This window comes from Carassius auratus, chromosome 10, assembly GCF_003368295.1.
Source record: "Carassius auratus strain Wakin chromosome 10, ASM336829v1, whole genome shotgun sequence".
Lineage (NCBI taxonomy): Eukaryota > Metazoa > Chordata > Actinopteri > Cypriniformes > Cyprinidae > Carassius > Carassius auratus.
The window spans coordinates 20,809,791-20,823,708 of record NC_039252.1 but is presented as its reverse complement, the minus strand read 5'-3'; the positions used below and the strand labels follow the sequence as shown (position 1 = coordinate 20,823,708).

The 13,918-nt window shown below is 36.9% G+C and overlaps 1 protein-coding gene across 3 annotated transcripts in view; it reads left to right on the top strand.

The window, feature by feature from the left end:
* The window catches only part of LOC113110318 (single-stranded DNA-binding protein 2-like), a 34,255-nt gene that overhangs the window by 12,697 nt on the left and 7,640 nt on the right, over positions 1-13,918 (top strand). For all 3 annotated transcript variants that reach the window (XM_026274433.1, XM_026274434.1, XM_026274435.1), the window contains exons 2-4: positions 6,141-6,213; positions 7,742-7,803; positions 7,888-7,972. In XM_026274433.1, coding sequence (XP_026130218.1) covers positions 6,141-6,213; positions 7,742-7,803; positions 7,888-7,972 — 220 coding nt within the window. The remainder of the gene's footprint in view (positions 1-6,140; positions 6,214-7,741; positions 7,804-7,887; positions 7,973-13,918) is intronic.

Genomic DNA, 13,918 nt, shown 5'->3' with positions numbered 1-13,918 from the left:
ATTTCTTTAAATAACATAGATCTTTCACAGGTTTTCTGTTACATATTTCAATAAGAGACATCATATGTGTTATATTAAGCTACACATGTCTTAAAACCTGTATCCCTTTAATGAATAAATGTTTACAGGAGTTTCCTGCAATATAAACATAGATCCAGCTGGAATTAGTTAAATTATGTGCAATACCCACAATCCTACACTACCCTAAGGACACATTTTTGATTTGTACTTTTTGTGACAAAAACATGAGTGGTTGTCATCATGCAAAAGTGGTTGTCATCATGCCAGGTTGTTTTGGGATGGTTGCCGAAGTATTGCTTCGTCGCTAAATTGCTAAATGTCCAATCACCAATATTGCACCAAATGGTCTGTTTTATTCACCATTGTTTGGACAAATATTTAATTTCAATCTATTGGTTGAACGCTGAGGCATTGGGCATTTCAAACAGGGCAATGTGGAAGTGCCACAGTGTCTTCACTCCAACTACGAATGCCTTACTTTAAGTCATCTCTGTACATTAAGATAGTGTTTAAACGGGTGGTTGATTGTGATTTCTCTTTTTTTAACATTAGTTAGTGTGTAATGTTGTTCTTTGAGCATAAATGATATCTGCAAAGTTACGACGAAGTTAATGCAAACAGAGATATCATCTTTTAATATTATGGCTTTAAAATGTAATAGCTAAAAAATGGCTCATAGGGACTACAAGAAGTTACTTACCGGATTTGTGACATCACAAACCCTGATAAACCCTGACCCTAGGAACATGCAGCAAAGTGGGCGGGGCCATGCTGCGCTGCTTTAGAGAAGAGGAAAAGTTGTTGCTATGCACACTAGAGGCTATTAAGCGAATTACGGCATACTGGGCCAGCTAACCAATCTGAGCCCACCGTGTATTTCTGTGGGAGGGGCTTCATAAAAACAGGAACTCATAAGCGTGTTAATAGAAGAAGAGACAGAGTGGTGAGGAATAAAAGTAAATTATGTAAAAATTTGACATATACTTTTGTTTTTTAAAAACGAAAGCATTAATAGGTTAGACTTCAGACAAAATCAAGCTTAGAAAAAAACAGTCAGCCAACCCTTTAACATTAAAAATATTACCCACAGCACCTATAAAGAAGGATTCCTCAAGAGAAATGTACATGATGTGTTTGTGGAAGATTGTCGCACACCTGCCGTCATCCTCGAGTGACCTGATGGAGGAACTCGGCAGTCTTTGTTTGGCTGCCGATCGTCTCAGAGCAGAGAGGTCATTGATGTTTTCCTCGTTTCTCTCATTACTCCGTTCACCCAAACACTCCTTTCATCTCCTGTCCTAATCTGGACCTCCCCACCGTTATGAAAAAAAAACTTGAAAAAAAGAAATCATGTTTCTTTGTCTGGTGTGTTTGTCTTGAGTTGCATCAGGAAGTGTCTAGGCATTGCTCATCAATATGTTATGTTTGATTGTTTGCCCACTTCCCAACTTTGGGAATACTTTACAAGACCTTTTTATCACACAGTGATGGATAAATTTTTTTCTCACCCAATGGGAAGATTTTGTGACTCATCCTGTTAAGGCTGAACAGTTTGGGGAAAGCTTCAGTGTTCACACTTATACACTTTTATAAGAATCTGTCAGTAACCATAAAGGGAACATTTTATTATAATTATTATTATTAAATAAAAATAATATATATTAATAATGCCGTTGTAGTATAAAAAGTGAAGCATGGCATTATTTACACACTTTTTTATTATTATTTTAATTTATATAATATATTGTTATTGTTGTTGTTAGTCACAAAAAGAGGGAAAAAAATAAATAAACTAACGAATTAAATGTTTTATTAATTTAAATAATGATCAACTTGTTAAAGTTTAATTCCTTAAATTAGGTATGTTCAAATCTAAATTTTTGTTCAATATATACTAATGTGTGCATACAAATACATACCGTATTTTCCGGACTACAAGTCGCACTTTTTTTCATAGTTTGGCTGGTCCTGCGACTTATTTATCAAAATTAATTTGACATGAACTGAGAGAAATGAACCAAGAGAAATGAACCAATAGAAAACATTACCGTCTCTATGCTGCTCAGTGCTCCTGTAGTCTACACTGAAGACATAGAGCGCCCTCTCGCTGCTGTAGACGGTAATGTTTTCCCTTGGTTCTAAATAAATGCGACTTAAAGTCCAGTGGGACTTATATATGTTTTTTTCCAAATCATGACGTATTTTTGGACTGATGCGACTTATACTCAGGTGCGACTTATAGTCCAAAAAATACGGTAGACATAAAATATACGTATAGATAGATTGATAGAAAGATATAGATATCAAATATTAGTAATAATATTTCAAAGTTCTGTTAGGCCTGTATGTTTATATATAAAGAAACAGGCCTGTGTATTTGATGATTAACATTCTGTGAGCTTCTCTGTTCAGTGTTTTGCAGGGAGACGATGAGTTTTCTATTGAGTTCATTCTGCAGCCCTGCTAGGGGGTATTTTCACTGCGCTTTTCCCCCCGTCATTCCCATCACCATGACATTACCAAAGTTTCTAGACCTCTGGAGTATTAATTGCCCCCCACTTTTCCACCCACCCAACTCCTTTCATCTTCGCTGCTGTTTGCGTCAGTATCCGTAGTTATTATCCTCACCACATAGCCCTGCTCATGCTCCTTTGTTCCCCTGATATTCCTTCTCTCTTTATTCATTTCTATACCTGCGATCGGTCACATTCCCCATGATGATAAGTGGACACACATCTCTTTGTGTAAGCTCTGTTGCTGGTCGTTCATTAGAATTAGTTTGGTGGCATATTAGCGACCAGACTCTGTGTACGAGGCTCTGGTAATGACAGAAAGGGCAAACTGCTCGTGAAGCTCATTTGCATTTGTACTGAAATGATGCGCAGTGGACTGTTGGGCTTCTGCATTCACTCACTGTCATTATTACTGCCTTCATACTGAGATGTTGAGACATCAAAGTTTCTTGATGGTTTGGGATGGATAAATTAGATAAATAAATCCGATAAATCAGCTTTTACTGGTCTTGTCTCTTAATCAGTATCTGACTCAGGGTTAAGGGGGCGTTTGATGAACTGTTTCAAATCGAATGCAACAATCACTACTAGTCAGTACTGGCTGAACTCACCTGATCTTAGAGCTGTTCTCGGGTTTTACGTGCTGTATTGATCGTCCATTTGATTGTGAAGCATATTCAAATTAGATTATATGCATAATAGTATATATTGTACAAAAATTATGAAAAAATGTAAATGTAATGTGTGTAAATGTAAAATGTTATGAATGTATTGTTCTACATTAGGCCTCAGATATTGATATTTGCTTTTGAACAGTGTCAACACAAGTTTTAATGTTAATTTGTAGATTTAAGACTCCAAGTCCAAAGTCATTTGAAACTATTCAGCTGCATTTGCTTTTTTTTTTCAAATATCTGAATAGATTGGACTAGACCAAAATGTTTATTTGAGCATTATCTAATGAATTATACCACAAATCATGCAACACTGAAAGTGCTGAAACTTTACATTTCTGCACGCCAAGATCATAAATTAGATGAAGAATCTCATAGATTTACATTTAAAGGAGGGCCCTGAGCCGCATCTATTGATCATAGAGACTTCATTGGACCAGTCAATAAGCAGCCTAGCAAACTCATAGCAACAGACCTTAGCAACCACCTGGCAATGCCTTAGCTGTTATATTAACTCATCATCTGGTGCTTGAGACATACGTCTCACTGAGGTTTAGGATGTGTGTGAATGTTTGGCATTGAGACGCAGAGATGCGGTGGCCTCAGATGAACTGTGCTGAGTCAAGTGATCAAATCTGAAAACGCAGATCGATGAATGAACGTGGACGCCTCTCTCTTCTCCCCTCACCATGTTCATCATTCAAAGGAAATGGTACTTTCTGGCCTATGCTGACAGGCAAAGTGATGCTTCTGAAGCCTCATTTTGTTTGATAGATTGTTCGGCATCAGGAAAGCTGATCTGCATCTAAAGTTTGTCTTTCTGTGGTGTTCACTGTTCGAGCGCAATCTCTAGCATGACCTTTTCTACACGGGTTTCCTCATTTTTATGACTGCTTGAGAGAAGTGTCACTACGGCTATTTGGTTCAAATAAAATTGTTTTCTTTATGGGTAAAACTTGGCATTTTGTTGATTTTGGAAACTTTGACTCCATGTTCATACTTCTGTCTGTGTGGTCCAAATTTTTTTTTTTTTTACAGTGTGAACATCAAAAATCACAATGAATCTTTGTCAATTCTAACATCAATTTTTTTCTAATATCTAGAATGTTTAAAGCATAATCTTATGTGAATTAACTTAGTCCCCCATTATCTGCGCTATTCCTCAAATCATGCAACACTGTTTTACGTGTTGAAACTTTCAAAAAGTACACTGAATTTGACATTTCTGTCATTTGTTTATGGAAATAACTCATTAATAAATCTGTATTCATTCAAACTCAGATTATACCACCATTTACTCACTCAAAAGTGGTTTTAAACCTGAATGAGTTTTTCTTCTTCTGAACATGATATTTTGAGGAACGTGGAAAACCAAACAGTTGCTGGTTCACAGTGGCTTCCAGACTATTTTTTGCTACTATCAAATTCAGTGTGGACCAGCAACTGCTTGGTTACCCACATTCTTCAAAATATCTTCTTTTGTGTTCAGCACAAGACAGAAATTAATACAGGTTTGGGACAATGTGACAGTGAGTAAATAATGACAGAAATTACACTTCAGGGTGATCTATCCCTGTAATGACAGTAGGCTGCATGTTTAATAGGCCTACTGTCCCTTTAAGACCTACACGCATCTAATATACAGGCACGCATACGTTTTCCTTCTACTGTTTACTTTCATTTTAGACATAACTAACTGAGTCTACATATAAACCTTTGCAGTGTCAGCACAAAAGATAACTGCTCAATAATCAGGTGCTGTTTGACAGGCTTTAGCGCGCATGCTTCGGGTGTTCGGGTTCCACAGATCACACACCCCTATTTTAAATAAAGTACCATATTATTTTTCAAAGATTATTGTAATAATAATTAGGGGTGCTCCGATCACGATCGGCCGATCGTTAATGCGCATCTCGTCAGTAAAGCCAGTTCTCTAATCAGCGGTTAATTCCATCAGGTGCGTGATTTCACATAGAGCAGCTGTTACTACACAGAGCCGTTGTTAACCGAGAAGATGCGCCAAAAAACGCTGAAAATTAACGTGATTTGCGCATCTTTTCTATTAACAATGGCTCTGTGTAGTAACAGCTGCTCTATGTGAAATCACGCACCTGATGGAATTAACCGCTGATTAAATAACCGGCTTTACTGACGAGATGCGCATAACGATCGGCCGATCGTGATCGTAGCACCCCTAATAATAATAGTAATTATTATTATTATATTGCCACTCATTTAAAAAAATGCTTATATGTGAGCATTTCTAACCATAAAATATATTTTTTAATAATATTGTTTTATGTTTAGTCTGCATTGATTTGGGGATTTAATGTGTTAAGGCCCATTCACACCAAGCACAATAACTAGAAAGATAACGATAAAGACATAGTGCTAAAAATCGTTCTCAATATTAAAGAATAGCAGTCCTCACCACAGCTATAACGATAAAGGCACAGAGAAACGATATCATTGGAATCACTTCCGGAACGATCATTTTTCAGCTTATTCAATGATAAATACATTGACAACCAATCCGAATCAGTCCTGCTGAAACGAGTTTGAGAATTTAGCAGCAGATGAGTGTGCGCTTACAGACGATAACGTTCGCTGGTGTGGACGCTAATATCGTAATCTTTAAAGTTATCGTTCTTGATGTGAACTGAGCTTTATGCTATGTGAAAACTGTGAGTTTTATTATTTATTAATTAACTATTTATTATATTTGAATATTTAAATGTAGTAGTTGCGTTTGAACAGTGAGACGTTTTTAAAAATATATATATATTTAAGACTGGAAGTCGAAAGTATGAAGCCTTTGAAACAATTAAGCATTATTAGCATTATTTTGTTAATATCTGAAAAGAAGAGAAGAGAAGAGCACAGTGTTATATGAATTAATGAGATTGTTTGTGTGTTTCTCTGTGTTTTACAGGCTAGCGCTCTACGTGTACGAGTACTTGTTACATGTAGGAGCCCAGAAGTCGGCACAGACCTTCCTGTCAGAGGTGAGCCAGCGGGGGGTTTATTTAAGCTCCTTCTTATCGATGTGCCATCCAGGCACACGGCCTTGTAAGCATCGGCCCGCCCCCTTGGGGCTCCGGCTAATTTAATTACACGCAGATGATATGCTGAGCAAGCAGGACACATTAGATGTTTGGTGTCCACTTAATGGGATTGGAGGAGAGTCAGGACATCGCTGTAAAAACGGCCAAATTGTTTCAGCAGAAAGGATGGAGCGATGCTTGCATGTTGATGTTCATCACCTCTTCCTGCTTTTATGAAGAAAAGCGCATGTTTGCTTTGTTAAATCAGCTTCTCACAATCCTGTGTTTTATTTGCGATGTAAGGCTTTTAAGGAAGATCACAGTCATTTATGCCTGAATGAGTTTATTTCAGTGTCACTGAGGCATTGTGGGATTGATCTATGTGAAGGAAACCATGACGTTTCGAAGTACCACTTCGATATTTATAGTCTCACCATTATTTGCATATGAGTCATACACACTTAAGTACAAGCCATCTGAGAAAATACAATAATACACATTTAGCACACCATTTTCTGATTGTCATACTAATTCCAAAGCTGTGCCTATCACAAGAATGGCAGAAGTTGCCTGATAAATATTCAGATTTGCAAGGTTAACTTGTCCACACGTATCAGACTAGACTATTTTAAGTGAGCTATATGTATCTAGAAATGAGAAGTGTGTTTAAAGCACAAAATAAAACCGCAGGTTTGGTCCAGTTTATATGTAGTACAAGTAACATACACTAGTTCGGCACTAGTGGGTGAATGTAGTTGAAATTATTATTTTTATTCAGAAAAAGGACACACTGAATTGATTGAAAGTGACAGTAATTTTAAAATAAATGCTGTTTTGAATTTTCTTTTCATCAAAGAATCCTGAAAAAAGTATCACCGTTTCCACAAACATATTGAGCAGCATAACTGTTTCAACACAGCAAATCAGCATATCAAAATGATTTCTGAATTATGTATTCTAATAGAAAACTAAACATATTTCACAATATTGCTGTTTTTTTTAAATAAATGCAGCTTTGGTGAGCAGAAAATACTTCTTGACCCCAGTAATAAAACATAAAAAAATCTAGAAATTAAAATCCCATTTAAACCTGGAAAAAAAGTTTTAGGATTTTGAAAGTTTTCAAAGAAAAATTATGAAATAAAATTAAGAATAAATATTTAAGATACCAAACTATTTTTAGGTTATTAATCACATTCTCAAAATTATAATTTACTTGCTTTATTTTATTTATTTATTTTTTGCTACTTTTCTTTCAAATTACTATTGCTTATAGTATAATTTGGTTTAAATTTGACCCGAGTTGGTATTCATTTGAACTCCACCGTGTTGCTAACATTAAATTAAACACAGATTTGTGGACTAAAGTTGGACTTGCCAAATTTTGACCAATTAATTAGCTTGGCTGACTACAAAACACATTCTGTTGGACATTTAGCCTAATGAAGGGAATGCAGTCTTACTGTGAATTTCTCACATCTCTATCCAGATAAGATGGGAGAAGAACATAACGCTAGGAGAACCTCCAGGATTCTTACATTCATGGTGGTGGTAAGATTCACATTGTTAAATGTTTCTCATGTGCTGATGTGTTATTCATGGCAACTGCTTCATTCACCTTTATGTGATTTGCAGTGTATTCTGGGATTTATATTGTGCGGCACCTGAAAGGAGAGAAACCTGTGAGCATTCCAGTGAAGCCAAGGCATTCCACGACTACGTAAGTTACTCTTACAGTGCATGGATGGATAAATGTGTGGCATAGTAGTTCAGCTCAGAGCCGGGACTGACGGATGGATGGATGGATGGAATGCTGGAATGTTAGAACGCTAGAAAGATAGATGCATGGATAGATAGATAGATAGATAGATAGATAGATAGATAGATAGATAGATAGATAGATAGATAGATAGATAGATAGATAGATAGATAGATAGATAGATAGATAGATAGATAGATAGATAGATAGAACACAAGAAAGATGGTTGGATGGATGGATGAATAAAACACTACAAAGATAGATGGATAGATTGGTAGAACACTAGAAAGTTAGACTGATGATGGACGTTAGAATGCTAAAAAGATAGAAAGATGAATGAATGATATATGGTAGATAGATGGATAGAATGCTAGAAAGATGGATGGATGGAATACTAGAAAGATGAATGGATGATGAATAGATAGATAGAGGGGTGGATGGATAGATAGATAGAACACTGGAAAGTTAGATTGATGATGGATGGTTAGAAAAATGAATGGATGATAGATGGATAAAATGTTAGTAAGATTGAACTCTAGAAAAGTGGACGGATGGATAGGAAGATGAATGGATAAAACACAAAAAAGAACACTAGAAAGACAGATGATGTATAAAATGCTAGAAAGATGAATGGATGATTGATGGTTAAACGAATAGAATGCTATAAAGATGGAAAGACACCACACTATAAAGATGCATAGATGGATATAACACCAGTGTTACAGTATATCCATCTATGCATCTATCCATCTGGATGGATGGAGCACTAGAAAGATGGATGAATGGATAGAGAATGGATGGATGGCACACTAGAAAGATAAGGGGTGGATGGATGAATGGACAGATGGATAGAATGCTAGAAAGATAGATGGAGAGATGGATGGATTTATGAATTTTGACCAAGCGGATGTTCATCAGCTCATTTGAGATTTGCAACACAATGCAAATGGTATTTCCCACGAGGCATCAGTTTATCAGAGCAGTGATGTTGTGGCTTCATTCAGTGCACTAGAGTATTCTGAGTAAGACTAAATGCTGCTGGGACTTACAGGAAGGAAGCGTGATTCAATTTCCTGTGTACCTCGGGCTGCTGGTCACCTTACGTCTTGTAAACAAGAGCGCAGAGGATCTCAAGTTTTGCTCGTGTCACCTCGGAGGGTGATGTAAACGTTCAATTATAGACCCGACTGCTTTCCCCTAAACGTTCTGTCTGCTGTTGTGTGCATCTCAAAAGCGCAGTTTAGAAGACTAGTAAAGAGCACCGCGATGCCGAAGATCACTGGTTTGGCCCCGAACTCATTTCTCTTTCTAGCACCAATTAGCTGAATTTCCTCTGAGAGCGTGTGGAGTGTAGGCACAACAGGAGTAATTACAGAGAGCTGGAGATTCTCAAACGAGAACATCTCTGTCCCATACATCGCCTGCTTTCTTTGACTAATTGCCAATGTACAGCAAATACGCTTTACAGCTGTGATGCACCATATCACATGACTAAGGTTTTGAAAACTCAAAATTGAGTATTGCTTTATAAATATAAATTTCTGTTTTTTTATTGTAAATGATTCAGCGTTGGTGCACAAAACTCCTAAAGAAAAAATATATATTTTTCATCATAATGTAAAGGCTTTTCGTATGATGTCATAAATCCTTTTACTTTTTTCCATACTTTTATTATACTGTAAAGACTTTTACAGTTTATATACACCCACAAGGCCATTACTTTTCAAAAGTTTGGTTTCTGCTGTTAGACACACACACACACACACAAACACACATACAAAAGTAAATACAATAAAACACCAATTCTGTGAAATATTATTACGATTTAATTTGCTTTTAAAAAGAAATATTATCAGTGTTGAAAATTGTTTGGAAACTGACATTATTTTTTTTCAGGATTATTTTAATGGAAATATACATTTATGTAGCATTATAAATATATTTACTGTCACTTTTTATCAATTAATTTCATCCTTGCTAAATAAAAGTTTTATTTATTTATTTTTTTACAAAAAATAATCTTACTGACCCCAAACTTTTGAACGGTAGTATAATTGTCAGTCCTCCAAAGGAATTTTTCTGACTAAATATCCTATTTAATTCCAAAATATGTAACGTTGGAAATAAAATAGGTTGTGAATGCTGTTTCATGTCGACTTGCAGATGTTGCTTGATTTAGTTTGGTCTGTGTTGCACATATGCTTTGTTTTTCCAGCAGTGTAATAAAGTTGCACGGGGGAATTGTTCTCATCCTGATTTGGAGGATATCAGAGGCTCAGGCAGACGTGCAGTGCCGTCCTACGTGCCAGAGTCAGCGCCGTGGCTTTTGTGCTAAGAATAAAAGCCACAGCAAGAGGGAATAAAGCCCTCATCTCTTCCCTCTCACCTCTCCTCATCCTCCCTCAGGGAGTGAGAACACGTCCAAAGAGAGCTTCCTAGAGGTCACTTTCTAAGACAAGGTCAAAATGTCACCTCTCTCTGTGAGTGTGATGGCTGTGTTTTCAGTGCCAGAATAGCATACTGCTGTTTGTGAAGTGTGTACTGTATACTGCCTACTGGTTCTTTGCAATTATGCATCTGGCAGATGCTTTTATCTGAAGTGATGTACATTGCATTCAAGGGAACACATGCACATCTGATCAGTATTTGCTTTCTCTGGGGCTTGAACCCATGACCTTGGAGATGCCAGTGACTTGCAGTACTGTTTAAACTACAGGAAAGTTTTTTTTAACAGATATATCATTTCAAACCGATTACAGTCCACTTATATTTCAGATATAACCAAAATAGTATTTTTTTCTTTCTTTTTTTATGCAGTTTTGTTTTAAAATGATACATTTCGTCATAATTTTTTGTTTAAACTTTCTTAAACACATGCATTACATGTAATTTTAACTGTCACATATCTAGTTATGAACTAATGATGAAAAATACTTTTAAAGCATTTATTCATCTCAGTTAATAGTAATTATAACATTTACTAATGCATTATTAAACCCAAAGTTATATTTGTTAATATGAACAAATCTTAAATATTATAATCTCAAATGTCTTATTTCACATAAAACTACTGATTTTTAAACTCTATTGTAAAAATTAATTGTGAATTCTTAAGGGTTTCACTGACGTTTATTGTTAACTATCTTTTAATCAAAACATAAAATTGTATCACCGAGGCGTCCTTTACAAATTTTCCTTGTGTGTTAATGTAATTATGACTGTCGAATGTCTGATTTGACTCTTGGTAATGTATTTTGCCCCTCCCCCAAAAATATATGATTCGACTATCAGTCGAATATCGGCAAGATTCGAAATTTCCTATTTGACTATGAAAATCCTTAGTCGGGGACACCCCTAATAAGTAGTACGGCATTTTGAAGTCTGAATTTTTAATTCATAGTGTGTAGTCCACGTTTATATCGGATGCACTCTTTTTTTGTCATTCAAATTAATGATTTTTTTTTTACATTTTCTTAAAAACATTTTTTAACCATGCATATAGATAACTTTTAGTATGTGATACTTTAGGATAGTATGATGATCAGCACTCACACACACACACACACACACATATATATATATAGATATATATAGAGATATTTATTTATTCTCTTTAAAATCATATAAATAAATAAAAAATAACTATGTCTTTCCAAATCAGTATGATTTTCATTTGCAGATATTTAACAAAGATGCTGTTGTAGTTTTTTCCAGTGCATATTGAAAACATGGTATGCAAAAATATTATGGTTAGTTTGGTGGTATGGCATTTTTAAACTTGAAGTCACAGGGTGGCTTCTGCTTTTTGGCCTCGGATGGCTTCCTCCATAGCTGCGGTCTTTGACCTGGCCCCGGCATTAGCTTGCCTTGCATCAGTTCATTTTCAGCATAATGACTTCTCTGTCGGTGGTCACGTTAATGGAGTTAGTATAAAACCATACACGGACACGCCGGCCGAGTCTGTTCTCCCTCATTACACCGTGTCACTGTGTTCGTTTGGGCTGTCGGGGAGTTCTAATGCACTCCAAGGGCCCTGCGAGTGCTGTTGAATGCAGTGCTAATTGATCCTTAGGCAGATATAAGGGTTTAATGCGATCAAGACTAATGTCCCATAAGGACGCTGGCGCTGGTTTCCTTTCTGCGATAAGAGCCAAGTGTGTGGTTGTCATATGTAGAAACAGGCTCTAGGATGCTCCTGATACTGTTGTTGCTCGTGTGTGTGTGTGCATCACGCGAGCTAGCAGAAGACATGTCCTGTGCCGAGGCCAAACCAGACAGAAAAGGAGCCTGGCATCCCCCGTTTCATTCATTATAAGCACATTAATATAACCTATATTCATCCTGGTGTCCATTCCCGTGGTTATATCATGATAGTAAAGTCGATTGGGATATGTAACATGAACTTGCTAATGCTTAAAATAGAAACGGTTTTTACTTCCAACCCCAACCAAATGTGATCTTTGGAAACCTAATTTGGTTTTCCATTGATTGACCACAATCATATAACCGATAGGGGAGCTCATTTCTTAAGTGACGATGGATCATCTGAAATAAGTGTTTATGTCACCACGGCCATTGACTTTGTATGCAAAGAAAATATTACAGAAGCCAATGGCTACCATCAGCTGTCTGGATACCTACATTTTGTGTTCAACAGAAGAAAGAAACAACTTGAGGGTGAGCATCTGATGAATTAAAATTTTTGGTGAACTTTCCCTTAAATTTAAATTCAGTTTGCAAGTCTGCATCTTGTTTGCTACCTCAATAAAAATTAAATTCAAATTCAAGAGCTGAATTTAAAACAGTCTCAGTCCAATTCTGAATGACACAATCTTGATAAGCTTAAATACATTGCGACCAAACAATTTGCTACAAATAATCATTATACATCCTTTAAGCAAGTGGGATGTTATATTATATTTATATTTATATTTAGTTTTTGTCTGTTTTCTTTACCCAGACCACCGTGTATGAATCATACTAGCAGTGCCAGAATGGTGTTGGATCCATGGCGTGACAGTTCAGGACACATTGAGCTGCGGTGCACATGTGGGAAATCCTCTCTTTGGATTTCTATTATTTTCTGTCCTCATTCTTCTGTTCTGTAGATAAAAAGTGTCCAAAAGTGTCAGGAGTGTGCAAGCCGTGGGGATTTGATGCTTGTCACACATTTATGCAGACTGTGTCTGGATTTGGACGAATAGAGTGCTTGTTAAACCTCTTACAATCTGCTTTTGAAGTATGTAAATCATATATGGTTTGGATCGGCACCATCACTTCCGAGTTCTCTGCATCCTTTTGAGTTTAGAATCTGGGAGGTTTCCTCCCATCTTAAACAGCTGGCTGCTCAAACCGCAGAGAGACGGCAAGATTTCAAAAACCCCCACAATAAAGTCAACTTCTCCACAGATCAAAGTCGACGTGCCGCCTCTTTGCCCCAAGCATCCTCATCGGGTTTTTTCTCCACGGATTAAAGTCTGGCAGGAAGATCGGCCTCCACAGTATTCACGGCTGCTTTCTTTGTCGTGGGCTTTGGGAAAGGGACAGACGAGACTTTGGGATAAGCTTTGGCGTTTTCTCTTTCCGCACCTCCAATCTGGAGCTACTTGAAGGAGGCTGTTCATCGTCGATGTTTACCCAGCATTCAGCTCACCGTCTCTGGGTTCGGCTGTTTGTGCGGCCTTGTTCTCTGGTGCATCACTAAGCTCTACGCTAGCCAGCACTCAGCTTCCTAATAAGCAGGAGAATTGAAGATTGAATTGCTCCCGGTTTCCTGTCGGGCTCATGTTGCTGTGATTTTAACTGGATTAAGACTAAAAAAATGGCCTGTTCCGAGGCACGCGTTTCGGACACATTTGCTTTGAGTGCACGGCCACCCTTGTAATACGATTTCCGAATGGCCTCACT